This window comes from Sycon ciliatum, chromosome 3 (genome assembly GCF_964019385.1).
Source record: "Sycon ciliatum chromosome 3, ocSycCili1.1, whole genome shotgun sequence".
NCBI classification, from domain to species: Eukaryota; Metazoa; Porifera; class Calcarea; order Leucosolenida; family Sycettidae; genus Sycon; species Sycon ciliatum.
The window spans coordinates 22987903-23015894 of NC_088645.1; the positions used below are offsets into that span (position 1 = coordinate 22987903).

Sequence of the window (27992 nt, forward strand, 5' to 3'; positions counted from 1 at the left end):
CCCCTTCTCATCTTGCGGTGACAAAACAGCACCCAATCCCGTACCACTGGCGTCAACATCCAGAATGAACCTCGGAGCATCAGGTCCATATTGTGGATATGCCAGGGTTGGTGAAGAAGTCAACCGACTCTTCAACGTAGCAAATGCCTCTTCACACTCCTGGGTCCATACGAACGCATGGCCTTGTTTAGTCAACTGAGTGAGGGGTTTAGCAACATCCGAGAAGTTCGGTACGAACCTTCGATAGTAGCCACAGAACCCCAAAAATGCCCGAATTTCCGCTACATTCGTAGGGTGCTCCCACGTAGCCACGCGGTGAGTCTTTGCCTCATCAGTGCTCACACCCTCTTCCGAGACCACATGGCCCAGAAAATCCACCCTCGTACGCAGCAAGAAGCATTTGGATGGTTTTAGACGCAACCCTGCGTCCAATAGCCGTTCAAACACCGCCTCGAGCCGCTCTAAGTGTTCGTCAAAAGTCTTTGCAAACACAATCACATCATCGAGATACACGAGGCAAATCTGCCACTGTAGCCCACGCAAGACAGCACTCATAAGTCTCTGGAACGAGCTTGGACCGTTACACACACCGAACGGCATGACTGTAAACTGGTAGTGCCCATCTGGAGTGGAGAAACCCGTTTTCTCCTTGTCTTCTTCTGCCATAGGCAGCTGATGATAGCCGGAACACAAATCCAAGGTGGAAAAGTACTTCGCGCCACTCAGCGCGTCCAACGTATCATCAATCCGTGGGAGAGGATATGGATCCCGCTCCGTAACGGCATTCAATTTGCGATAATCAACGCAAAATCGAGTTGAGCCATCCTTCTTCTTAACCAGCACTATTGGCGAAGACCAAGGACTAGTAGAATCCTCTACCACCCCTTGTTCCTTCATGCCCTTCACTAGTTCACGGGTGGCTTCCCTTGAATTCCAAGGCAATCGCCTAGGAGCCTGGAAGATAGGACTTCTTCCCTTGGTGTTAATGTTGTGGTGTTGCACAGTCGTGCGACCCAATTCAGCAGAGTTCATCGCGAATACCATCCGGTAGCGACAGACGAGATCACGCAAGCGTGCCAATTCCTCATTCCCAATTGACCCTTGCCCACCAGGCTGAACACGAGACGTCTCCCGGTTCGCCTCCGCTGTGCCCTCATCAGGTTCATAACCGAGCTGCAGCTCGTCATCCCCCGACACAGACTTCCCACTCACAGGACCTTCTAGTCCAATGTTGAGCGCCGACCATAAGTCTTCGGAACTTCCCGAATCCCCCGTGGATTCCATTCCTATATGATCGCAATCATCCTCGTCTTCGCCCATGACACTCATCACGGCTGAAATAGGTAGCAGCTGTCCCACTCGGGCACCTCTTCCTAAAGATACTGACTCCTCGGAGCAGTTCAATACCCGAACGGGTACACCTTCATCTGTTGGACAAACAACCGCTCGTGCCAACAAAACATCCCCACCATCGATCAGACAGCCGTCTGGTTCGGTGATGCCACATGAAGGAACATCCTCCTTGTTCTCGATAACGGCAGCCACCGTCATCTCACAGTATGGAGGTATAACTACCCTATTCTTCAATCGAAGATTATGGCAGCGTTGTGATGTTTCCACCGTTGAAACTTCAGCCTTATCAGCCTTGAAGTTCAATTTCCCATCATTCGACGTGATCTCGCAAGGTATCTGCGATAGTACATCCCTTCCAATCAGGCAATGATACCGCAACCCTCGAATCACCTTCATCTCATGGACACAAATAGCATCCTGTATTGCCAAACATGCAGCGACCGTGCCACACACATGCAACCTCTGACCATCCGCACCGCAGAAGCCAGTCGACTTCTCTGGTGGTTCCAGGTCGCCCAACATGTAGCCCAACTGCTGCGAGAGGGTCTCAGAAATTAGACTTACTGAGGAACCCGTATCTACCAGTAACTCTACTGGCAGCCCATTAATCCTTCCCTCAATCATCATACCTCCGTGGCTTTCTGCTGCCCTGCTCAAGGCAGCGACCACTTCAGAGTCATTCTCTAGAGCATCCGAGACAATCGCCTCAGTTTCTGGACCCAGCACAGTTTCTTGATCGCAGACGCGGCCCGCCGTCTCGATCAATGCCCGTTTCCCGCCGGTCGGCGAGATTGGTACTCCCTTGCAGGTTTCATCAAGTTTGGACAGTCTGCCCTTCTGTGTCCCATTCGGCCACAGAACCAGCAAGTCAAACCCCTCGATTGTTCAGGCCTATAGTGGTCAACTCTGTCCACTTGGTCCCCTCTCCTGAATTGTTGGTTCGGCCTAGGAGGGTGGGCAATCCTGTCCACCTGATCACTAAGCTTCTCCACCAACTTTGCCAACGACTCCAACGTAGGGAGCTCTGACGGTGCAACTGCAGCCGTCACCAATTGACGTGGTACGCCATACGCATCGTCCATTCGGCCGTGCGTGCCCTCGTTCCCCCACACCCTCTCCAGATGGTTAGCCATCTCGATCGTTTCCTGAACCGTTCGTGGTGCATTTTCCTGTAAGCGCAATCGCAACCTGTCAGGAGTCATGGAATCAATGAGCTGATCCCGCACCAACTCTTCTTGTACGTCTCCACCCATGGTCGGGTAAGCCCTGTGTACAAGACTACGCAAGTCGTCAGCCAATCGACTGACGTCTTCCTCAGGCTTGCGCCTTCGCGTTCTAAATTGCGACTTATATTGGCGGGCTGTCTCTGGTGGTGCAAACCTCCTCGACAAGTCCTCTACGACCTGAGGCCACTCCATTCGGCGGGCTTCAGGTACAGTCACAACAAATTTTTGTGCAGCCCCTCTTAGCCGTACGGCTAAGTATTGAGCCTTTTGCACGTCATTCCACTCGTTCACACGAGCACATTGGTTGAAGTACTGCAAGTACTCCACCCAATCCCCCACGCCATCATATGCTTCAGGCATCACTGCCGGCCGTACCACCATCGCCCCACCATTGGCACCCCCTACAGCAGCGTTCGCTGCTGCATCCGGAGCCTGATTGTGAGCCATGATAATCAGAAAATCGAGTGCGTTCGCTCTCAACAGGATATCTTTGTCTTTTGCAATCGCAAGACTGTGATACCTTTTCCTTGCCCAGTGGTGCCTTATATTCCCCACTTGCTACTTCGTACGGTAGTCCTCCGACCAATGAGAGCTGTTCAGGTCACAAGTACTGCACAGTACATACGTTCGTATGTACTACAGTCGTCATCGGATCACACCATTCGCGTACGGGTCAGCAAAAATCATGGTCAAACTGGTCTGTAGTTCAACCGATCACCAGTCCGCGCCAGTTCAACCCTCCTCATCATCAAACTACAAATCAGTGTAGTACGATACGGTGATCAACCGATCACCAGTCCGCGCGCCAGTCCAACCCGCATGCGCGAGAGTGTTGGCAGTTCTGTCAACACTCTCGCCTAGCCACATCCTCTCCAAAATAGGCAACTCTGCCTTCAACAAAGAGCAATCGCTCTACATTACGATCATTGTTTGCTGCCCTGCCGTCAAATCATTCGATCTGTTCGGCTTTTAGACAACAGCCCATCTGACATCACCCAAACATTCCAGCTTGTGGAGGCCTTCCGTAAGCAATCGCCTACAGAAGAACAGAACTTGGATCCTGGTCACAGCACCAAATATGTCGTGCCGGACATACACAATACCGATCTCAAGGCTACAACATATACATTCGAATTGCCGTAGTAACCCCACCAGGTCATCAACCAATATAGTTGATCCAAGTATCCATTCAGCCACACACGCTCACCTTGGTCATTCGAATAAGGTTGAGAGTCACTATGATTCCAGCTCGATTCAAGAGTGAAGGTCGAAGGAAGGTTGGTACTTTTGATCAGAAGCAGCAGGGGTTATATGATAACAAAAAGGATCGAGTTAGACAAAGGAGTAGCAAAGGCGGGAAAACCCAACCAATCAGACCATAGAGAGCTTGTTGCTATGCAGAATTGACCAATGGGAGAAGACAAGGAGAAATGCGTATTAATTATGAATTAACTAAACAGCCAGCGTATACGATAAGACAGTTAGCAGATACAACATCCCGCGGCCCATGCATTGATAAAAGTGACAAGTAGATACAAAAGACAACTGCCGTACAAACGCGCGCTCATGAGGGGAACACGTTCACCCAACATGTAAACTAGTACCGGCAGAGTAGTTAGTTCGTCGTACAACCCGGGGAAGTTTGTCGTACAGCCCGGAAGAACCCGTCAGCTGCCGAGGCCGATATGACACATGCGGTGGGCGCATGCAGCCAACGCGTCTCCAAAGCAACAAGGCATGTTAAGCAGTCGCGGAGAAATCATGTAGAGCGAAACCCAACAGCGCTGAATTTTACGTATGAAAATTACGTGCAGGGGGTGCGAGCCAAAATCGCAAGTCGACCGACACTGTACATTTGACATGTACATGCATACGATTTTCGTCGTCCAGCATAGCAAGCTGTGTTCGTTTCAGAGGGAGGGGAGGGGTTCCGAGTACGAAATGAACGATGTTCGTTTCAGGGATGACAGAAAACTTTTGCGACGACCCCTATATATATAAACGTGATAACAAGTGATTGCCATGTATTTTTCAGACACCTCGTGGATCAGCGGTGACACATCACCGGCATGTGCAAACGTGTGGAGACAGACACACGTGAGGGGTTGCCACCTTTGCAAGAATGTTGGAAATTATGCATGGGAGTTGCATACTCTGGGGGGATGTGTATTCTTGGCGATAAGAGTGTCGGTGAAGTCATTCGAAAACAGGGTTCAGTTTTTGAGGCGGCCAACCTCTAGCCGGTGGGAGGGTGCAAGTTGCACTGGTGAAGAGGGTGGACGCCCCACAACAGCCAATCAAGATGCACGTTCCTAGGTAACAGTTTGAACACTGCATTTTGTACAGTACCTGGCTAAGGATGGGCTGGGTGAAAATCCTGCCTGCTGTACTATGCTGGGAATAGCCCTGACGACTATGCTGCTGCTCTTCTCTGACTTCTCTTCCCTGTACAGGAAATACCATTGCTGATCAAGGCGAGCGATCAGCCGGTGCTGGTGTGCCAGGCCCCAGTGCGGCTATGAGTAGTCCTGGTAGTGCGTCCGACCGACAGCCTCTACTGCCACATCCTGAACACACTATGCAGCAGCAACAGCAGCAGCAGCAGCAGGAACTACAGCAGCAAGCTCAACCTGTGCATAGTCCTGCTCAGCAACCATCACAGCAGCAGCTAGATGCACTGCGGGGCCTGGAGCATATGCGCGGCATGCTGCAGCAGCAGCAGCAGCAGTTGCCACAACATCTGCAGCAGCAGGCAAGGTTTGGTACAGCACAAGAGCAGCAGCAGCAAGCTCAGCATTACTATGCCATGCAGCAGCAGCAGCACTACCACCACCAGCAGCAGCAGCAGCACCACCACCAGCAGCAGCAGCAGCACCGCCAACACCAGGACCCCCACATGAGAACGGACCAGTACGGGACACAGCCGCACAGCTATGGTCCACCGGCTATTCATCAGCCAGTCCACAATATGTACCAGCAGCAGCAGCAGCCACGGCATGCACAACCGCACGGTGGTTATCCCAGCCGCGTGCAGCCATATCCACAGAACCGGGGACAGCACCATCGCCACACCGATCACAGGCAGCACGTAGAGAATACACATCGGCATGGCTCTGTCCACCACAACCAACAGCAACAGCAGCAGCAGCAGCAGCAGCAGCAATATCCGCAGCTTGATGAGCAGCATCTTCGTGGCGATCAGGATCGACAGCTTCCGCAAGGCCAACAGCAACACCAGCGCGACCATCAGCAGCAGCAGCATCACCAGCAGCAGCAGCAGCAGCAGCAGCAGCAGCAGCAGCAGCAGCAGCAGGGGGAGCATGGGCAGCAACGTACGCAGGCACTGCAAGAGCAACAGCACAGTGGTACATATTCAGATAGTATGCCGCCGTCGCCGCGGTCAGACGCTGGCGCACCGCCCGACTCCGCATCTGCTATTGATGTCGGTGTTCGCTCGATACGCATAGCTGCGAACTTCCCTGCTGCGCCCAGATCTCCAGGGGCGACCGGCACGTCATCCTTGACCGGACAAGACAAGCATGGAACACCTCACGGCAGTGGTATGCATACTGATGGTGCCAAGAGCGCAGCGCAGGGCGTCACCCCTGTTCTGGCCCGTGGCTCGGATTCTCCAGATCTTGAGCTGTACCACGGTGCGAGCGAACCCAACCTGCTTAACTCGACGCCAGTGCGACCTCTCGGGTCGTCGGACACTGCGCCCCTGGAGCAGCTATACATCGCAGTGGGCAGTCCCGGAGACCCTGCAGCCTACACAGCTCAGTATGGCCATCCAACGTCTCAACACAGCTCGCTTCCCTCCTTTTCAGGTCACCGTCAACCCCAGCCGCAACAGCAGCAGCATCAGCAACAGCAGCAAGCCAACCAACAGGAACGAGCGCCAAGTAACCTTCAGAGCAGCCCTGCTGCTAATCAGAGTAGCGGAGATGACTTCTTGGATATTCTACAAGAGGAGCTGGAACGAATCCAGCAGAATAAGAGCAAGTTCATAAGCTTAATTGCGCAAACTTTCGATTCGAAGAAACGTAGGTTTTACATTACACAACTCAACTCACTGCGTGCTAGGGAAGATAAAGTCATGGCAGATATGCTGGGTGAAGGTGAGCAGATTCCCGAGTTAGAGGATATGCCTGCTATGCATGGGTCCGAGGCTGTATCCTATCCGGCCGGCGGCTATGAACGAGGTGAGAGCCTACAGCATCGTGACCCCGGTCATCAGCAGACGCTTGCCGGCAACGCAGCATTGGAAACGAACGCTCGGCAAGCTGGCACTGTACACCCTGCGCCGTTTGCACCCGGTTGTCCTGCCACCACTGATCAGACGGAGCCGATGGTAACCTTAGGTGCCAGGGCGCCACGTACGATGCCGAACACTATGCGCACAGTGTCTGACATCGAGTCTGGTATGGTGACCTCAGGTGGAGCGGTTGACACCGAAGCACCCATGGATGTGGACGTATCTGAAGGTCCCGGCCAGCTAGCTGATGCCGGCAAGACGCCTGGTGCAGCTGGTGATGATGTCCGCGAGGATCCTCAGCTCACCACTGGCACGCCATCGCGTGGAATGCAAGATAATGTCGGGGACATGGACCGCAGCAACGTCACCAGTGTGCAGCAGGGCCCACCCGCGGATGGGGATCGTTCTGGAATGCCGATTGTGGCCGGAGTGGAGTCTGATTTGACCGGCAGCTCGGGCAGTTCGTCTCTGCCGGCCACTCCGAGTAGTGCAGCGGGGAACGCAGCTTCAGCACCTGCTGCTGGTGTGCCTGAGAGTCAAGCCCACACAGACGATGAAGGTGCGAAGGCGGGCGATATGAGCGTTCGTGTTGACCAAGTCGCAGGTTCAGCCAATGTCACGCAGGAGGCGCAACCTATCCAGCCGGAGGATGGCCAGGCGGATCGCAGAGTGAGCAGCAGCGCATCGCAGGGTAGCGCACACGTTGCCAGAATCAGCGCACGCAACGCACTGGCCGGGTCGGCAAGTGGGCCCAGCAACGACGAGCGAATGGACCAAGACCGTGATCAGCTCGGTACTGGTGTTCAAAACACAGAGCATGGTGGTCCGGATGACCAGTCGGGCACGAATACAGAAATCCAGCGTCTCAACACGGAGTATGCTGATGTTGGCAATGAGGATGGAACTAGGGAAGAAGGCGTTGATGGTGACGGCCCTGAGTGTAGTGAAGGCAGCGTTGACAACGAGAATGACGGCAGTGATGACGCTTCGGAGTATTTCGAGTGCAACGATGATCCGAATGCAGTCAACGCTGATAGCGAGCGCTCACCAAACCCTGACCAGGGTGAGTCTGGCGCCCCGCTATCGCCCGAGGAGCAGCGGGCACGTAAGAAAAAGGAGCTGAACTACCGCAACAAGCAGAAGAAGAAGCAGAGCAAAGGTACCAAGTCGTCCGAGCCGGCCGCAAAGCGACGCCTTGACTCGCCACACGGCACAGTCGGCACATCAGCCGAGGGAAGCGCCACATCCGATCCAGTCGCTGAAGAGCCGAAGACCTTATTGGAGCAGGCGGCAGAGCCGCGCCAAGCACCTCTCTCGGACCCAGAGAGCAATGCTGGCGTGGACGATGCAGAGGAGGATGTTAATGGACAGGCAGCCGGTGGGAAGAAGTACAACTTGCGGAGGCAGCGGGCCGGAGCTGCTGACCAGACCAAGTCGTACGCGAACGCTGCCGCTTCCTCGGCCGCTCCTGGAGCTAGTGCTGATGCCACAGCTGGGCCAGCTGATCAGGTATGAACATGTTCTACAGTTGTAGTGTGTGGACAGGGAACTGTAATAGTCAGAGGGGTTTGTTTGGGAGGGGATTTCATTGTGAAAATAGTAAAATACGGTATGACACGAAGGCTGAGTTGATGTTTTTTTTACAATTTGATGAGACATTATGGAATGGCAGGAGTGGGGGGAGAGGCAGGGGTAGCTTTGCCGACCGTAGGGTCTCGGTATGATGCTAAGGCTGAGCTGCTCGCGTTTTAGCTTGTTAGACCCCGTCCGGGAGTTTTCAGTCAAAGTCAGCGGATGAATGAGTCTATACACTTAAGTATGAGTACCGACATTATTTTCTGCATAGCATGAGAGATTTGAAAAGAATGTAATTATTTGAATCAGGGCATGATGATTGGAAGAGTGTACAGTAAAACCTGTCAAGGCAGTGACCGCTCGGATAAGGCGACCACCTGTCCTAGAAGACCACTGCAGCCAGAACCAAGGGATGCTACTTCCAGTCAAATGGCACTGGATAAGGAGACCACCTGGTTACAGAGACCACACTTCTTCTAGTCCCTTGAGCGGTCGTCTTAGACAGGCTTCACTGTACTGACATGATATGAGCACACCTGTTGTGCACTGGTTGTGCGTGAAAACTCCAGTTTGAAAAGGAGACTGGCTCGAATAGCAGCCGGGTGTAAACATCAATGTATGTTACCATACCATATGCATTACTACTAGTACAGTCGACTCCTGATACAACGAACACCATTGTGCTGGAGAATTAGTTCTTTATAGCCGAAGTTCTTTGTAACAGAAACGCAGTCACACCATATACCGTATTATCTCTATTACACGCGCAGTCTCTTGTAGAAGCCCAGTCTCTATTATAAGCGTACTCCGAGAGGGCTTCGGAAAATATACGAGCGCAGTCTCCCATATAAGCGCAGGGCTTATAATGGCGAACTGTATGGATCATGTCCATGCACGTTTGACGTCACACAGTATCGCATAAACACGTGCTGTGGTATTCGTGTGTGATCCCCGAAATCTAAATTTCAGACTCAGTGTACCAGGAAGCACAAAACTGCGGTCCCCGTACCTGCTGGGAAACTTTGTGCTACTGATATAACGAAAAACAATATGCGATGTACTGTATTATGTACATGCACCAAGTGGTCGAAAAAATAAAAAATTATAAGCCCAGTCTCTAGTAGAAGCCCGGGTCCGGACTGGTTGAAAAAATATAAGCGCGGGGCTTATAGAGCCTAGTTCACATTCGACGGAACGCTGACGGTACGGGACGTAAGGACCTGTCGGGAAGGCTGGGGTGAGCTGTAAAATCTTGTGCGATTCGTACGACACGACATGCTGCAGTCGTTGCGTCGTTCAACAGCGAACTGCGCCAGTCATAAGGCACGGTCCGTGACAGGGTGACTTTTGGCCTAATTTCTTGTTTTTCAGGAATTCTTTTCAATTATTTCTCCTTGAATGAAGCGGAATCAAGTTCACAATACCAGTTTTTCATGAACACCAAAAAAGTAGCTTCGAAAGGTGTGCCATTCAAATAATATCTCCGGGAAATGAGAAAACAGTTCGTCTGTCATGCTCCTGAACTATCCCTAAATACCATAAGTGTCATCAGACCTTATCTTGCTAAAATTCAACTTAAGTCGTGGGAGCCATTCTGCGAGTTATCATGGGAAGCGCAGTGTTCGAAATGCTAATAATTTCCAAGTACGAATCGGGAGTAGTCAACGCACGACGTCGTCTCCTGTTCACACTCAAAATGCAGCTGTTTTGTACGCTTGCGTCCCCGTCTACGCCCGTCTATGGCATGAAAAGTTGGATCGATCCAACTCTTCCCGTCGCTTCCCGATCCGTACAGCAGTACGGTTGCATTCCCGTTCCTGGTGTTCACATTGGACGCCGTCAGACCGTCCCATCGCTTCCCGTCGATCCTTACGTCGCGTCCCGTGCGCCCCGTCGAAGGTGAACTTGGCTGAATGGAGATAATGCGGTAAGCAACACTAGTCATGACAGGCATGTGGCCTATGACAGTATGATTGCACTTAGTTTACATGCGTCCCTACAAGATATTGTTTGGTATAAACGAAAATTGTTCGCGATATTAAAAAGGTTCAATTTTGTATGAGTTCTAACAGGGACATGGACCCTGGTTCGCTATATCACGAAATTCGCTATATGCGAGTTCGTTATAAGTGGAGTCGACTGCATATGGCTTTTGTACACAAACTCACGGTGTGTGATTCTTAGAGCCATTGTTTCTGTAAGGTGCTTGATGCTGTTGCTGCTTTTTTGCTTTTGGTACGGTAGATGGAGGGAGGTACATACTATCAGAAGGGTGCCGAGGCCAACTTTGTCGATCCAACCACCAAGAAAGGCCAGAAAAAGAACAGGCAGCAGTCTCAGCAGCCGCAGCCGGAGCTGAACCGTAACCTGAGGTAGGACAGCAGTGTGTTGTGTTAACCAGGGCGTTGTGAGTAGGAGTATGTACATGTACATACACTCGTATCTCTCTTATCCGGGCAGTCCGGGACCGGGCCCTGCCCGTACATAACTTGGAAATGTCAGTAACTCTGAATCACTTGCATTTTGATGGAGAGCCAGAGCTCTGTGTTGGCTTCACTTGCATATCTGCGCATGCTCATTTTTGTACGTGGAGTGACATTTTTGTACGGCACATTTTTATTGTAATGTTATCATTTCTCCCCATGTTAACTGTCCTTGTAGTCCTGCACTTCCTCTGCCAGAGCAGAAGCATGATGGTGTGTTAGTGACGATTCGTGCACTGCTATCTCCTGAGTGGAAGCGTTCTCATGGAGACTTTCTGGCTGTCGTGAGCAGCATCGACGGCTGGAAGAATATCGTGGGTTTCGTGAGGGAGGTTGGGTAAGTGGCACTCAGTTGTGTTCTTGTTGGTTGTCTATAATTAGGCTGTTTGGGTGTGTGTGTGTGTCTGTCTGTCTGTCTGTCTGTCTGTCTGTGTGTTTGTGTGTTTGTGTGTGTGTGTGTGTGTGTGTGTGTGTGTGTGTGTGTGTGTGTGTGTGTGTGTGTGTGTGTGTGTGTGTGTGTGTGTGTGCGTGTGTGTGTGTGGTGCAGTGGTATGTGCAGTCGATTTCCAATCGAGAGGTTGCGGGTTCAATTCCCGACGATTATGGTCGCACACGTCTTTCTTCTCTTTCTCGGTCTCTTCCTGACTTTTCTTTCATTCTCCTGGGTGGTTACCAACAGCCAGTGTATGCCGGAGTATGTGGTGTGGTGTGTGTGTGTGTGTAGAAAAAAAGAAAAAAGAAAAAAGAAAAAAATGGAAAAATGAAAAATAGGGATTCACTGGCCAGAAAAAGTCACTTCAATCAGCTGTGTGGTGGATACCAGGCTAAAAATAGTGGCGGTCAATTCATCAGCCTTGCAAGCTGTTGAATGGTGTAATCCCAGCACAAGTTGCTATGTCTAACATAGCTGTTCGCTATCATCGCTTCCGCGATGGGCAGGTCTGAGGTGTGTGTGTGTGTGTGTGTCTGTGTGTGTCTGTGTGTGTCTGTGTGTGTGTCTGTCTGACCATCTACTGGGTATTGATACTTGTGTAGTTAAATTTAATGTGGGTGTAGAGCATGTTACCGTTGTCATCACATCTGCCACTAGAATGTAATTGAGGTGCTAGTGGTTCGAACACGTCACAATCCCACCGAATACAATATGCCTGTATTTAGAAAGACATCATCCACTGGGTCCGTGTACTGAACTGTGCACGCAACGGGTTTGACCATGCATTATCGAATCGTTATGGAACACATTTACGCAAGCCCACCCAAATAGTGACTTGGTAGTTGTGCACTCAATACCGTAGTGTCTTGTATAAAAGCCTGTCTCGTATACAGTTGCGCTCGGTGAAATCCGGCCCAAAGTGCAAAGCCGGCGCCGCGAAGCCAGCTCCCATTACATCACTGGCGATTTGTGTGTATGAACTCAACGGTACGCACCTCGTGTAAAAGTTCGGAGTGCACGTGTTGCATGCTAAAAACAGTTCAAAATTTCTTTCATTCACTTCACGAAGTACAGCTTAAGATCAAGAGGAGATAGAGAAGAAGGACATGGCCATTCCCAATGTGTGGGCTCTTCTCAAGAAGAGAATAATTCCACATCGCTGCGAGAATGCTGACCAGCTGGTGCAGGCACTGCACCTGGAGTGGGACTCGTTGGCTCCTGACACGGTTTCCCCATGCGTGGAGTCAATGCCACGTCGTGTTGAAGCCCTAATCGAAGCAGACGGTGGCCACACATAATATGGAAGCCCTGCTGCTCTGTGTATGAAATAAACTGCTTCGAAACGATCTCCGTCTTCTTTACTTGTGCTGAACTGAAATGAATGTTACACTTGTCTTTGTTTGGCGCGGTTTTTTACACTTTGGTGTAAGCATGCATGCGTATGAGTACAGCACATGCACAGTTCATACGGCACACGTGCACACTAGCACTTGTACAGCTTTGAGGGCGTCAAGGGCCGCATCAGTACTGAGCGCCAGTTATGCACTTCGGGCCGGATTTCACCGAGCGCAACTGTAGAAACCTGTTTGAATACAAGCCTGATTCTCAAGAAGCACCATCGGCATACACGCCTAGTTTTAATGTTGACGTACATAGAAATACTTAGTTTGAATAGAAGCCTAATTTGAATAGAGCCTTAGCCCTGTCTTCGGCTTCTACAGAAAAAAGCCCGGCTTTTTAATATACGAGCCAGAGCACGCGGAAAGGGTGCTTAGCTTTTTTGCGATGCGACACGCGATGCGACAGACGCGAAACCGGGAAAACCCCAAATCGCAGCCATGTCGCACCCCTGGCAACTGCCGCAACTGGGCCATTGCAGGCCATCGCAGAAGTTGAGCTTGGCTCAACTTTTGCGATGCGATGCGACAAGCGATTTGGCGTACGATTTTGACCTTTTCTACAGCAAAGTTGTACAAAGGTTCAAGAGTTGCCTATAAATTTGTACAAGTTGTATCAAACCGCGCGAATATCATGGTGACGTAGCCAAATCAGCAAGATGTTGTCGCATCACTGACTTCTTCTGTGAATGGTATTTCGCGAGCTCGCATCGCACGCGTCCGTCGCAGATCGCATCGCATCGCGCGTCGCATCGCAAAAAAGCTTCTGTGAATCCCGCTTTACAATCGTACATGGTCCTAGTGCTACATGTACTTTTCCATTTATGGGTCCACGAAAGGCAAAACAGGAAGTAAAGTTCAAACCCCCCACTTTTTACAGCATTGTGTACACCGGGTACAAGCTTCACCAACTTGTTGCCCCCCCCCCCCCAAAAAAAGGCGGCGTGCCAAGGCCCATGGCCCATCGAGCACTCGGAAACTGTGATCGCATGCATGAGCAAACAGATTTCAGCACTTTTTCAGCTAAAAAAGCTTTAAAAAAAAGGGCGATATTCACCAAAAAACGCAATAAAGGGCGAAAGAAACAGGCTTTTCCAAAAAGGGCCGAAAAGGGCGAAAAAAGGGGCGAGCACCTTTGTGAAAGGGCTAGTTGCTGGCCAGCTAGCTGCTAGTGCTAGCTCGTTGAACTCGTGAAACGAATCTTCACAAATCTGTAATCTTGTATGCAATATTTCGAACTACTTTTCAACTAAGCCAAGCTCGTCGATTGAAGGAACAAACTACAACCATGAGTATCATAGCTACCACCTACGGACATCACCGTGTGTGACACTCCGACTGGTCACTCAGCCTGATGACACTAGTTCATCTTCAAGCACTGTGGCAGGTTAGATGTCGGAAAACCATCGTAACTTTCTAGTAACTCAGCTGCCACCTCGAATGAGGTGGCAGCTTTTTTTCTTTTTCTTTTTTTACAAACGGGTACCCTTGTGCTAACGGTACCTGAGATTAACGGGCGGGTACCCGGTACACCCGTTTGACCCCTACCAAAGAGCCATGTAAGTATCAGGTAAGAAACATCTCTAGACCAACACAGTACACAATTTGTAGTGTTTACGACATTATTAGTGAGGACTGGCTAGTCCCGGCCAGAATATCAATGTGCCGCAAAAGGCAAATCCAGCAATGCATGATACACATGCAGTGGTGGCAGTGGAGGCAGTGGTGGCAGTGGAGGCAGTGGTGGCAGTGGTGGCAGTGGTGGCAGTGGTGGCAGTGGTGGCAGTGGTGGCAGTGGTGGCAGTGGAGGCAGTGGAGGCAGTGGTGGCAGTGGATGCAGTGGTGGCAGTGGTGGCAGTGGTGGCAGTGGAGGCAGTGGAGGCAGTGGTGGCAGTGGTGGCAGTGGAGGCAGTGGTGGCAGTGGTGGCAGTGGTGGCAGTGGTGGCAGTGGAGGCAGTGGTGGCAGTGGTGGCAGTGGAGGCAGTGGTGGCAGTGGAGGCAGTGGTGGCAGTGGTGGCAGTGGTGGTGGTACACAGTCAGTAAATTACATGTAGTATAAAGAGAAAAAGGGAGATTAAATTTCAGAGAGCAAATCTGATTATTGAGAGATAAAATCTAAGTTCACAGTGGTGGTGGTGCTGGGCAAACTTCATCCTGCCACTGATCATCTACATACGGGCGGATTTCCGTGTACGGGTAAGTTTGGCGCTTTCGGGACATGCCACCCAGGTCCTGCTTGTAGTGCTCTCTCTCCCTCTGTACAGTGTTCACATGGTCTGCCAAATCCTTGGAAGCCTGAAGCTTCTCAATCTCACCGAAAGCCGTTGTCACTTTTCGGCGTAGAGCTTCACAGGTTAAACACACATCGGTTCTCGGTGTCATGAACTTTATGCTAGGCAGACACTGGTGCCAAATTGCACGCATGCTGGACTCCGAGATGGTCTTATACCCTTTGGATTCACACATTGTCAGATACTTAGTGTGAACGGCTTTGTACGTCAAATATGCAGGGAGAAACACTGGTGGTGTATCAGCACGATCACGTAACGGCGCTGTATGTGGTACACCGAAGTCCTGAGCGAACGCTGATATAAATTCCACACATTGTTTTACATCGGCAAAATGGAGGGCATTGTGATGACGGCGATGAGTATTGCCATGTGTCCTAGGCTCAATACCATGCTCCTCGAAGTGCCTGCGCAAATTGTCCATGCGCTTTGTGCCGATGTTGATTACATGACGGAATGCGGTGACGCACACCGGCAGACCTTGAAACGAGTACACACATTTTTGTCTTTTCCTCTTCCCAGGCTGGTCAGTGTGAGCAGTGTGCTGCGCAGAGGACGACGAAAGCCCAAGAATGAAAATATCCCTCTCAGGCTTCTCAAGCTCTTGCATCGAAAAAATGGACGCTTGAATGTCAGCAGCGCTAAATTTCTCCAAACGATTCTGTTTGTAACCTCTTTAACAACAGCTTCTTCAGCATCCAGGTTCAGGTCCAGAAAATCAGCAGCTAAAGCTGTCGAGGTGTCAGCTCTGTCCATGAAGTGCTCCAAAATTCTCGCCATCATCCTCTTCTCACCAGCATCGCAAAGTTCTTCGTTGCCGCCTGGCGAATCGTGATCATAGCCGCTGCTGCCGACATTGTCAGCAGCGCCAGTAAATTCATCATCGTCGCCAGCATGTACAGCAGCTAGTGTCTCATCCACCGTGAACCAACGACGACTGGCCATGTTGAAGACAAGGCTTACAGCGTAACGAAGGAGAATCAAAATCAAACTAACGTGACTTTCAAAGCGCGATGAACAAGCGCTGATTGAGTGCATGCACCCATCCGTGAAAATCAATGTTGCACGACGATGCGTGGACCGATTTTTGATCTGTGAAAAGTACATGACAGCTGAGTGTGATGGCTATCGCGGAAGCTAAAGGAAATCACACGGAATCGCCAGCTTACTAGTGTAAGCCCGCTTGAAATCTGCGTAAGTTGATCGAAATCGTGAAAATTTGAAGTGCAACTTCAAACGCGTTTTTCTTAGTTCAGTGTGCAGTGAGCTAAGCACCCTTTTCGCGTGCGCTGGCTCAACATGCAATGTAAAGCACACATAATTGAGTGACCCGGAGGTCCGGGCACGTGGCACAGCCATATATCATGTTCCAGACATGCTAGTCTGCCTGATACAAGAGGAAAATCGTTATACCCGATGTATTTTCACTGTTTTTCAGGTCTTCGGGCACCAAAAAAGTGTCAGTATATTCGATCTGTCGTTATTTTCGAGGTCGTTATACCCGATCTATAATGTGCAGAAACGACTTGCTAAACGACTTGGGCAACAGAATTGTGTCGCTAAACTCGATTTGTCGTTATACCCAAGGTCGTTATATCCAATCTCCACTGTATGTTCCTTTGTTCAGTAGTTTAATCTGACATTGACTGACTGCTACATTTGGCCCTTTTTCACCTCATGAACTGCAGGAAGTGTGGACCAGACAACCTGTACACCAAGTGTGAGACCCAAATGGATGTTCCGGTTGCTGCAAGCGGAAAGTTTGTTTCATACAAGTTCCTCAAAATTCACCCCGGAAGAACACCAGCGCATGAATATGAAGACTTGGGGCGCTCTTACATTGGTGGCAATGTGAACCGGCGCATGGACATACCTGCCGAACAACAGTACAAAGGCGGTAAGTGTGAGCACGTGTCAGTGTACGATGCTCCTTCAGCGCATGACAATCTAGAAGTTGCATTAGAAGAAATCCAACCCAACGTGGAGAGAGAGAGAGAGAGAGAGAGAGAGAGAGAGAGAGAGAGAGAGAGAGAGGGAGAGGGAGAGGGAGAGAGAGAGAGAGAGAGAGAGAGAGAGAGAGAGAGAGAGAGAGAGAGAGAGAGAGAGAGAGAGAGAGAGAGAGAGAGAGAGAGAGAGAGAAAGAGAGCACCAGCGCCACATTCAGGGTACAACTACTTACAGCCTATTTGGGTGCATTCCTGTCACTCGAGTTGAACCTTGGTGTGAGATTTATCGCCTGCTGGCGCAGTGAGTCCAGTGACCAGGTGACTGGCGTACGCAGGAGCACGTGACCGCTTGTTCAACCATGTTTGATTGGGAATAAGGCCCGAGCGCTGCACCGTAGCCTTTTCGGACCAAAACCAGTCGACTCAGCGTCCAAAAGACTACAACACATGGGCCAATCGCGTTCATCCGTGCTTTTATAAGAACGAAATGGCGCTTTTAGTGACATTTTGCACACAAATCCCCATTTAGTAGGGCACAGTCACCCAGTTTCGGTGGAAGTGCGCGAGTTCGATTGGGAATAAAGGAGGAAGGGAGCGTCTCAGCGTCCTCGGGCCAAGACCATTCGACTCAGCACCCTGAAGACTACAACTGGTGGAAATTTGATTTTAGGGTATACTTCCCCTTTAACCCGGGTTGAAACGCCTCGTGTAAACACAGCCTGAGCCATGGTCATACTGGAAGTGAAGATATCCCGGAATATGCTCACATAATTAGGATGTCACACTCGATTGTAAATCGCACCCTCTTCTTTGCCTTTGAGGTCCAGTGTAAAATGGTGCGACGTATATGGTATGCATTGGGTGCAGACAGCCTTGATGCAGTAGTTATTTGTGTGCGCGGTCTATCCTGTATAACCCACTCTTTAGGGAACTTCATCAAATACGACAATGTCATCCGTCCCGAGTCCTCTGGTGGTATCCTCAACTCACTGAAGAGTGGCTTAAAGAGCTTCCTCCGAAGCTCTTCCTTGCCTGTTGTCGAGCGGCAGCTGTCTGTGGAAGAGCTGCTGCCCCCATTAGACTTCAGCAACAGGGACACGTTATTCTCGCAGAGAGATGAAATTCACCAGGTGATCCACCAACTAGGTCACGCCCAGGTGATAGATATCGGTCATCATGCTCAGAACACCCACAATGTTGACATTGGAAGGGTTCCCGTCAATCAGGTATGTGTCCGAATTTTGCTCTCTCGTTGTGTTTATCCTTACGAATGTTGCCTAATCAATTAGTCATGCATGAAACTCCTGTTAATCAGGTTGACTCATTCAATTACAGCTTCTCAACCTTGTTTGAATGGCCGTTTGAATGGCCATACTCCCGAGTCGTGAGCCCAGCGATGAGATGGTAAATTGGCCCAATTCTTTGCGGAGTGCGCCTACTCCATCTTGATGCTGGTCTGGCATTAGAGACTCCGCTTTGCAATCTCAGAGAGTTGGGAAGAATGGATGCCGCCCGCCAAAGCCACGTTCCAGAATGAAAGCGTTTTTTGCTGGAGCTCCTTGAACTCTTGATTTACGACAGCTCCCTTGTTGGGTGGGGTTTGTTGCTCTTGGGCATTGTGGCGTGGCTTGAAATGAGCAAGGAAATCAGGTTCAATGGTGTTTCCATTCCTGGTTTTTAACGACTTCTCGTACTGTAACATGTCATCACAAAGATGATTTTGGCCAGGGCCCTGAAGTACAATTTACCATATTTGCAATGGGATGTACGCATCCATTTTCCGCCGTTAGGTTTTGCGGGGCAAGTCCACTACAACCCTTATCCCCTTTCACTGCTGGCCTAGTTTCCCCCTGCCGGCTAAGCTTTCAGCGCACTTGCTTTCATTTCAGACCCTGCATGTACTTCGCCGAGCAAAATCTTTCGCCGTGTTTGCATTTATGGATGGATTTCCACGATGGCTTGTTGGAAAGCCCTAAGCCAAGCAAAGACTCTCTGGCAGTTCTCAGCTCCATAGGCATGCCAGCATCACTTCTATGTATTGTACTTCCTCCGCTTCATCGAAATTGTCGCAGTTTGACTATTGACTTGTGACTTGTTACTGACAGCTCCATAAGCTAAACCATACAAAGATTATTACACAGGATGATAGTCTGAAGTCTAGAGTAACGTTTCAGGACAGTTGGATTGAGAGTTTCACATGGAGCTGAAGGCCTCGTCGTCGCTGATGTCAATGGACGAAGAAAATATCGTTCCGCGAAATTTCCAGGAAGGTTGTAAGTTGGTCGCGTCTCATCTCAAACGCTTTGACTTTCTCCACAGGACAAGAGCTGCTTATGCTTATCGTCTGTTAGCTCTGGATGATTTCTACTTCGCCACCAACGCAGATCGTTGCGAGGTCGGTTGATTACCGTCAGCGGAGTCACCTCGATCTTGAAAATAATGAACTTTTTTTAGCCGTGGGATGCCCATTCATTTCAGCTGTGTGGTCACTGCTCATGCAGGTAAGTGTTCTATCACGTCGAGCGCACACTCTTTTTCAGCTTCTCTAGTACAGTACCTGCACGTGCATCAGCAACTAGCACTACACAAGTCTACAGTGTACACGCAGAGTCTACACGGCCCTTGCAAGTACTCAGCTACTGAGTATCTCAGCATTCCTTTGCATGAAACAAGAGCGATAAATTTTATCGCTCTTGCATGGCATTAGTTTGCTGACCCCCTCGATGTTTTTCCAAGCGCTGCTGCTTGCTCCACGAAGTCATTCTCACCCCAGCTCAGGTGAAACAGTGTTGAGTTTTTGACTGAATGGCTATAAGCGCGAGAAATGTGCAGGCTGCAACGCCTGACTGGTCTCAGCGAGTCGAAAGTGCCATCGCAGCGACATCGGCGAAGAAATTGCGTCTAGTTCAAAATGTTCAGCTTCCAACAACAGAAAACAGAACTTTGCCGTCACCCTATATTGATGACTATCGTCTATGTCTGATTCCTTAGCTGTGGTACGACTGCTGGTGAGTACAGTAGGTATCGGTTATAGCGTGGGTGTTTGAAAAACGACATTTGATTCTTATTGCCGATATTTCTTACACACGATAAATCACGTGTGACATATCATATGCGCGCACGTTTGGCATGTGGACACGTTCACATGATACACACGGATCAATCAGACTCGCGGTCGTGCTAGGCGACTGCGGAGCAGCGGATACGAGAGAAGTCGGAAGAAAGAGTCCGACTGGACAGAAAAAGTGATTCTCCAATGCTCCCTTGGACATAACTCTCTTTTTGTGTTGAATATTATTGTATTGAGTATGCACAGAGCACAGATGTTATTACTACAGGCGATACGCTTTGCACTAATCTGGCATATTTTGCTACACAAAATCCATTCTTAGTGCCGATATATTCTACGATGCGATAATACTGCTTGTAAGAATAAATATACACATAAAATATGTGTTATGATTATGAAAAAATGAGTGTTCATTCTTGTAAGCAGTATATTCTTGTATACGACCACACTATAACCGATACGCACTGTATATACCCAGTTTTATATCAAAAGTCAAACTGCGACAATTTCGATGACGCGGAGGAAGTACAAGTATTTATTTAAAAGGATTCTCCAAAAGCAAATGGATGCTTATCATGTGCTCTAGAAGAAGCCGTTACATGTCTGAGAATCGCTAAACAACTTCATAATACATTTTCGTTCGCCATCTCTCTCAAACTAAACCAAACTTCACGATTCAAACTGCGCTGCAAAGCTGAGATCCAAGCGCTTTGTTTGATGCCCAACACGCATGCGCTGTAGCAAAGGGAAATCCCCTAAAAAAAGCAAGTCGTGAGCAGAACATTTGAACTCAGGGTTCTAGCCAGGTCAAAATAGTAGGGGAGGGGGGCATGGGAAACAGTTACCCTATATCCCATTTTCCCACTTTCCAATATTGTCTTGCCACGCAAAATGCAACGTATATGGGGCGAATCCCTGACTTCACCCCAGACAAATGTGCCTTTGTGAACCATCTATGCATGAAAAACACGAAAATCGGAAAATGAGTAGGGGGCGGCAATTTTTCACAAGGGGGCGCGCAAACAGAGTAGGGGAGCGCTGTGCCCCCCTACCCCCCCCCCCCCCCTTTGGCTAGAATCCTGTGAACTGATGGCCGGAAAGCGTATTTTTGATTTTTTGCAATTCTATTCGTCATCGCTCACTCAAATCTAATCCTATCGCAAAGAACTTTTTATCACTGGAAAGCTGAGCTTGATACCTTTCCAACGGTATATCGTTTATGAAATCGGCCGCCGTGGATATGAGTTACGACAGTTTGTACAGTGAGATATGCACTTCGTACTATTGCGTGGACCGTGGAGCGAGATATCTCATCATCCGCCGTTCAGGCACACTTTACAGAGTGGGATCTCATCATTAGCACTGAAAGGGTTAACCGTACATGCTGTGATACCAACTCAGCATAAAAGGTCATGAACATTGTGAGGTCATACTCATAAATGTACTAGAATGGGTTGTACCTGCCAAAAATGGGGCAATTTGCCCCGCAAAAAGGTGATGGCTATCTTCGATGCATACCTCCCATTCCATGCAATTCTCGGTGCAATGAAATGCCGTTCTGAACATCATAAAATATTTTGCGTCTTAAAGCAGGTGCTGCAAATACTATTTTGGTTGTATTGTTCATATGCTGTAGATGATCGTGGAGAAGTATTTTCTGCCAGGTTTGGAGCGGCTGATGTCAACGGAGCTGGAAATGAAACGCGAAGATCGTTTATTGGCTGGCATCTTTATGTGTATGATCATGAAGAAGCTCGGACTAACCTTGAATGACACAAGCTTGACGCAACTCTTGGGTCTACTAAAACTGGATGTCGATGATCAGCGTCGCGAGTGTCCGCAGTTACACGCCTTCGAAGATCTTTCCGATCGGGAACGCTCGTTAGTCGTTTGTTTTACTGTGTTGTGTCGTAGAATGGCCTGTCTCGTGTAGATGCCTGTTTAGAAAGCAAGCCTGATTTTCAAGATGCTCTCTGTCGGCTGATATGCCTGGTTTGGGTATTGGCACACACAGAAACACCTAGTTTGAATAGAAGCCTAGCCGAGACATTGGCTTGTGTGGGAATAAGCCCTGCTTGTATACACAGTGTTCCAGTACAGGTGTTTAAAGGGGTCATCTCAAAATTCCGGAATGTTCCTCTAAATGAACCATGTACATTGAGACTTTATAGGCGATTCACACAATGTGGAAACGCACGATAACACATCCGTGCAGAAGTGGACACGCGGCCCAGTGTATTCACACATACTTAGTACATGAGACTTGGCAGATCTTGCACCTACTTCGTGGAGAAGTATCAGTGTATTCATAGCCCGATCGAACATACTCGTGCAGCAAATGAACGCGTTTGCTTGGGCTAGTACTGTAAACTGCCCAATATTCGCGTCACTAAACTTTCGCGATTTCTTAGAACCAGCAAGTTTGCGATGGCAAAAGTTCGCGAAGCACTGGGGCCACCTACGTAGACCCACTGTTGAAGTTAGATTTCACGCTGGTTAATATTCGCGTTACGCTCTTCTCGCGATTTTTTTCCGAATTTCACGGTTCGCGTGGGACTCGGCTGGAAACCGAGTTTTCCGCATCTGTAGGAACGCCACCACCCTTCAAGGATCAAGGCGCAGATGCAGCTCCTAAAGCGGTGGGAGGTGAGTAGATCAGCTCACCGGCAAGTGGTCAAAGACCGAAAATCCCATTCACTGCATCCATGTTCTCCTCGTGCCAGGCCACGAGTTCCCAATTAACTGTGGGTCGCAGCACGGCTGGAAAAAATCCTTCCGCTTCCAAGCAGGACTTGAACCTGGTACCCTCTGTTTCTCAATCATGGTCTTAGACCATCCCACTATGCCTGCCTCGCGAAAATAGCGAATATTAATCCGTCGCGAATATTAGGCAGTTTACAGTAATGCTTTCATTTCGTTACGCTCCTGAGATGCCCTCTGTACGTTGTTGTTCGCGGTGTTCTTGATCATCTTACTGTGGATGTTGGCGTAGCACATCACACTGGTATACAGTCAACTTCGCTAATAACGACTTTGGATATAACGACAATTCGCGAATAACGACAGAATTTCCATGCCCAGAGCAAAGTCCCATCTGACTGTATACATTTAACTTCGGATATAACGACTATCTGAATAACGACAATTCGCGAAGAGTGACATGATTTTAGTGCCCCGAGGTCATATTCACTGCTTGAATAACGACTTTCTGGGTTTTTGACAGCTATTTCAAGTACCTGTCATGCAGAAGTACCAGAACCCGTGGCGATGGATAAGGCACACATACAAGAAGATACAGCCAGGGGGGGGGCTTTTTCTTTTTTCTTTTGCTTCAAAATAGTTGGAATGATCAGCACACCTATTGTACAATGTCATGTAGTTGTACATGATTGCACATTAATCTTCATACATGTACATGAACATGTCCCTGTAGATGGCTCCAAAAAGTTAATTTTTCAATTTATTTCCCTTGGATATTGACTTTATGGCTCCTTTCAATTGCAATACGAAAATAAAGTACAAATTGACGTAGAGCATGAAAAGAGCTTCATTTCGATATGCATGTCATACTATACAAAATATGGGTTCACATACATTCAAATGGGACTTCGGATATAAGGACACTTCGCGAATAAGGACACTTTTCTGATGCCCGCCGAATGTCGTTATTCGCAAAGTTGACTGTACACACTGGCACATTCTTATCTGGCGGTCCTGCTGTTGTTCTTTTTGCTTTTGTCGTCGCTCTTGCTTCTTCTACCAGGGATATGGCCTCCTGTGTACTGTATGTGGTGAACTTGGCACGCGACGCCCACAAGCGGTCTCCCACTCCCTACTGGCAGTTCTTGTTTGTGCTGCCGCTGGTGCACATTCTCCAGGGCAAGATAAAGGCGTTTGCGGTCAAGGTCGATAAGGGTGCGACCTCGGCTGGTCAGGACGGCTGGTGGGCTCTCTCTGGTCTCAATGGCACTATTCGCCATTTTGATGACAAGTATGTTTCTGGTCAAATGGTCTGTGTGGAGTTGTTTTTAGGAAGTGTTGTGTGAGCGATATAGAGCTTCACGTAATGAATTCTGTCGTATCATTCGCTGGTTTGTGTGCTATTCAGTCCCTAGGCAGTCGTTTTGTGTTTCGCACTGTTTTGTCAGCCGCTTTGCCTCTCGTATGTGTTCAGAACTCTGGAGGAAGTTGCCACACAGCTTGGACCGTTCATTGCTGTTGACATACTGTTGATACGAGTGATCCTCTACATGTCCGGTCGTGAAGAAATCCTGCGGGCTGCCGCTTTGTTAAAGCCCACCCCGGGTAATCTTCTTCATGCACTGTTTTTGATGGTGGACCGGTTAACGTCAGTTGATGTCAAGCAGGTAAGATTGTAGCTACATTCAGTACCCTTTTCAGCTTCTCCCATTGCAACCTGTGTGTACGTGTGTACGTGTGTGTGTGTACGTGTGTGTGTGTGTGTGTGTGTGTGTGTGTGTGTGTGTGTGTGTGTGTGTGTGTGTGCGTGTTTGCTGTACCTACCACCTTTGTTGGTTTCAGGGTTCATATACTTTCTATTTGAAGTATACATACCTGTTAACCATGGGCTGCTTCTGGCTAGATTAACTCTTGTGTAATCAATGGTGCTAGTGAAGCTTATATCAGATTCACTCTGATTTAGCCACCCACACTAGTACCAAGTATTACCTTCACTGGGGGCAGGGGTACCTGCAGTTGGATCCCGGGACGGATACCCTGATGCCGTCAATCCTTTTTCTGCACCTTGTCCTCACCCACTTGCTGAGGTGTGGTGAGCCCATAAGTGGGATCATTTCAAGTCTACCCTAGTTTGGGGATTTCAGGGGGTGTCGGCCGTTGGGTGGTTCAATGGCTAATTGAGTCATCTTTCCAAGATTCCTTTTGGGTCTCTCTCCCCTCTCCCAAGGGGAGACCCACGTGACCAGTTTTGGCAGTGAGCAAGTACAAGTACAAGTGTGCGTGTGTGTGTGTGTGTGTCCCAGCACAAGCTGCTATGGCTTCTGCTGTAGCATCGCTATCATCGCCTCCGGCGATGGGCGTCCAATGGTCCAATGGTGTGTGTGTGTGTGTGTGTGTGTGTTTGCGTGCGTGCGTGCGTATGTGCATGCGTATCTGTTTGTGCCTGTCTGGTCTTGTCTTATTTTGTCTTTCCTTCTTTTTTTTGTCTCTTATCACTCCAAGACATGATTATTTCGGGTGTAGCGGGTGGCTGTTGAGAGGTGGGGAGAAAATGGCTGTGGTTGTTTGGAGAGGTGGAAGAGCTTACCTGATCTCATTGTTACAGTATACAGGCAGACCTCGCTTACCCGGTCCTCTTTTATCCGGATCCCTCGCCATCCGGAAGAAAATCGTTGGTTACCGATGAACAGCATAATTCTGTCATGCATCCATACAGGATGTGTGTTCGATTATCCGGTTCCCTCGCCTATCCGGATTTTTTTGTTGAAAACGGATGTATTCGGGAAAAATTAGTGCCATTAAGTTTGTATGTATTGGGTAGGTGTGCATGTTAGCCGGTTTATGCCTCAGTCGAGTTTGTGTAGGACTTTTATCTTAATAATTGAAAATATACACGTAGGCGAGGGCTGAGTAAATTAGCATGCTCTTTTTCATAATTGAATTTCTTGAGTTTTCAAACTTGCCTGCTTGTGTTGCGGTGTTCGTTTACTGTTCAGATGCAGTTGATTTGTGGCGCGGCAGATCTTGCTATCCAGCTGGTTGATTCATGGCTAGACAAGCCAACGTAAGGGAGCATCTTGTTAGTTTGGCGTTTTTCTTTCTAAGGCCACAGCATGATGTTTCATTGTTTCTCGCAAGGGCCCGGTCACACATGCACTCAAAAGTAGTGGTTCCGCTGAAGCGACGCTGCAGGAGCGGAAAATACCATGGCAACTGCGAGAAGCGGAACTTCCGCTTCAGCGGAAACTCAAATCCGCTGCCTCGGAAATTTTGGGAGCGGCACTCTTGCTTCTGGGGGTTTGCATCAACGGAATACACCACGACCTACTGAATATGGACTTGCTACGAGAAGTGTGCATGCGTATGATGTCCATGCAACAAAAAAATGCGTGGCATGTAGTCCGTACCGTACCGTATGCACCACCGTCCACTTCACTCATTTTTTCCGCCAACGTAGAGCTTGCCCTGTCTGTCATGTGTGGCTGTACACTCGTGGTACCGCTGGCGAGGCATCAGTCTCGCCGTCGAAGAACCTTGCCGCCGAAGCGGAACCTCAGTGCATGTGTGACCGGGCCCTTACTGAGCGCGTACCATTTTGAATATTTCACCAGAAAGCGAAACGATTATTTCGATTTGTTTGCATATACATGTGTATCTGCATTGAGTAAAAGGGAAGCGCCGCTAACGTAGAAGCTGCGACGAACTTGGCCATTTGATTTTTTCAACACTTCACCACTCCACATTGCGCTCTTGACCCACACTCACACTACCAATCCATAGTGAGGAAATTCGTTCTTGGGTAGATGTTGCATATCCTACAGACAGCTGTTTCGCTCGTTGAGAGCTCCTCAGTGGAGGGTAGATAATGGATGAATAGCAGATACAGGAATGAGTATATAATTATTGGGTGAATGTGGCGCAATTGTGCCCTCTCTATATGGAAAAGTGGCATACCTGAAGAAGGTGGAGGTGACTAACGTTCTAAAGGTGACAACGAAACGCACTGTGCTGCTGGGACATGCATGCACATGGCGCTAGAATGGAGACACGTGCATGAAGAAGACAATCTAATAGCAGTTCGCGCTAGCGTTGCCACAAATACCGGTACATGTATAATGATAGATTGTAATTACTGGTACCATAGTGACGTGACGACGAGGTGAGACAAACGGAAATCCAGACGACGCGGCAGTCGCAGGGGCCCTTGGGTCATTCACTGCACTGCCTGCCCACCAAGCGAGGTTCCTCTGCTGCCACTTCTGTTGTCGATGACAATCGCACCACTGGCCACTGTGTGCGCAGCCAACTACAACATTGTCGTAGACGGCAGACGTGCTCTAGTCTACGTGTGTACATGCCTGCGGTGGGCATGCATATGTGCGTGCTTGAGTGAGTGCATGTGTGCGTGAACGTTTGTTGGAACTGCCTGAGTATGGTACTTTGTTCTCGTAACAACTGCACTGTTTGATTGATTACAGTCCATTCATAAAAAGACGGACTGTGTTTACATGAAGCGTTTCAACCCGGGTTGAGTTCGACCCGGGTCAGATTTCAACCGGCCATGTACACAAAATGAATGGCGCGTTTACATGACGCATTGCGCTTGACCCGGGTTGAAATTTCGCCCCGGGTTGATTTCAACCCTCCCCTTGGGGGGGGGGGGGAGGGTTGAAATCAACCCGGGTCAAAGATATCGTATCTCGCGCCAGGTTTGAACAGCACTGCACATGCGAAATTCGCGCAAACGGATTCACGTGACCATACAGGACTCTAGAAGTGGAATTTTGGCGGCATATCAGTATTTGACCCGGGTCAATTGTCTTCATGTAAACGCTCACCTATTTTGTCTATCGTACAGACTTTAAACCCGGGCTGAACTCGACCCAGGTTGATATTTCTCATGTAAACACAGCCTAAGGGGTCGTCAACAATTATCGAACTTTTTTCACGAAACGAAATAATTTCGTTATGGGGTGGGAGGGGGTTGACCAATTTCGTTTCAGAAAAGTTCGATACATGTACATGGCCATAGGAGCAGTTACACACTTGCGGGTTTTGTTGTATATGCATGTATATGTCAACAATTTTTACGTTCTGAGGGGGAGGGAGGGAGGGGTTGGGTCTAAACTAAAATAATTCGTTTGGTGAAAAAAGTTCGATATTTGCGGACGGCCCCTAAATGGGTCAAACTTTGAGTTTTTTAAAGAATTTTTTGACAATCCTCTATGGAATGTTCTTCCAAGTTTCTGAAGTCTATTTCAGTATT

At 49.1% G+C, this 27992-nt stretch overlaps 1 protein-coding gene across 1 annotated transcript in view; it reads left to right on the plus strand.

The window, feature by feature from the left end:
- The window catches only part of LOC135811779 (E3 ubiquitin-protein ligase RNF213-like), an 86415-nt gene that overhangs the window by 3790 nt on the left and 54633 nt on the right, over positions 1-27992 (plus strand). The window contains 9 exon segments of the mRNA XM_065325026.1: positions 5033-8343; positions 10654-10781; positions 11071-11229; positions 16699-16907; positions 17884-18182; positions 21663-21907; positions 23790-24017; positions 24201-24393; positions 25723-25790. Of these exon segments, the coding sequence (XP_065181098.1) occupies positions 5033-8343; positions 10654-10781; positions 11071-11229; positions 16699-16907; positions 17884-18182; positions 21663-21907; positions 23790-24017; positions 24201-24393; positions 25723-25790 (4840 nt within the window).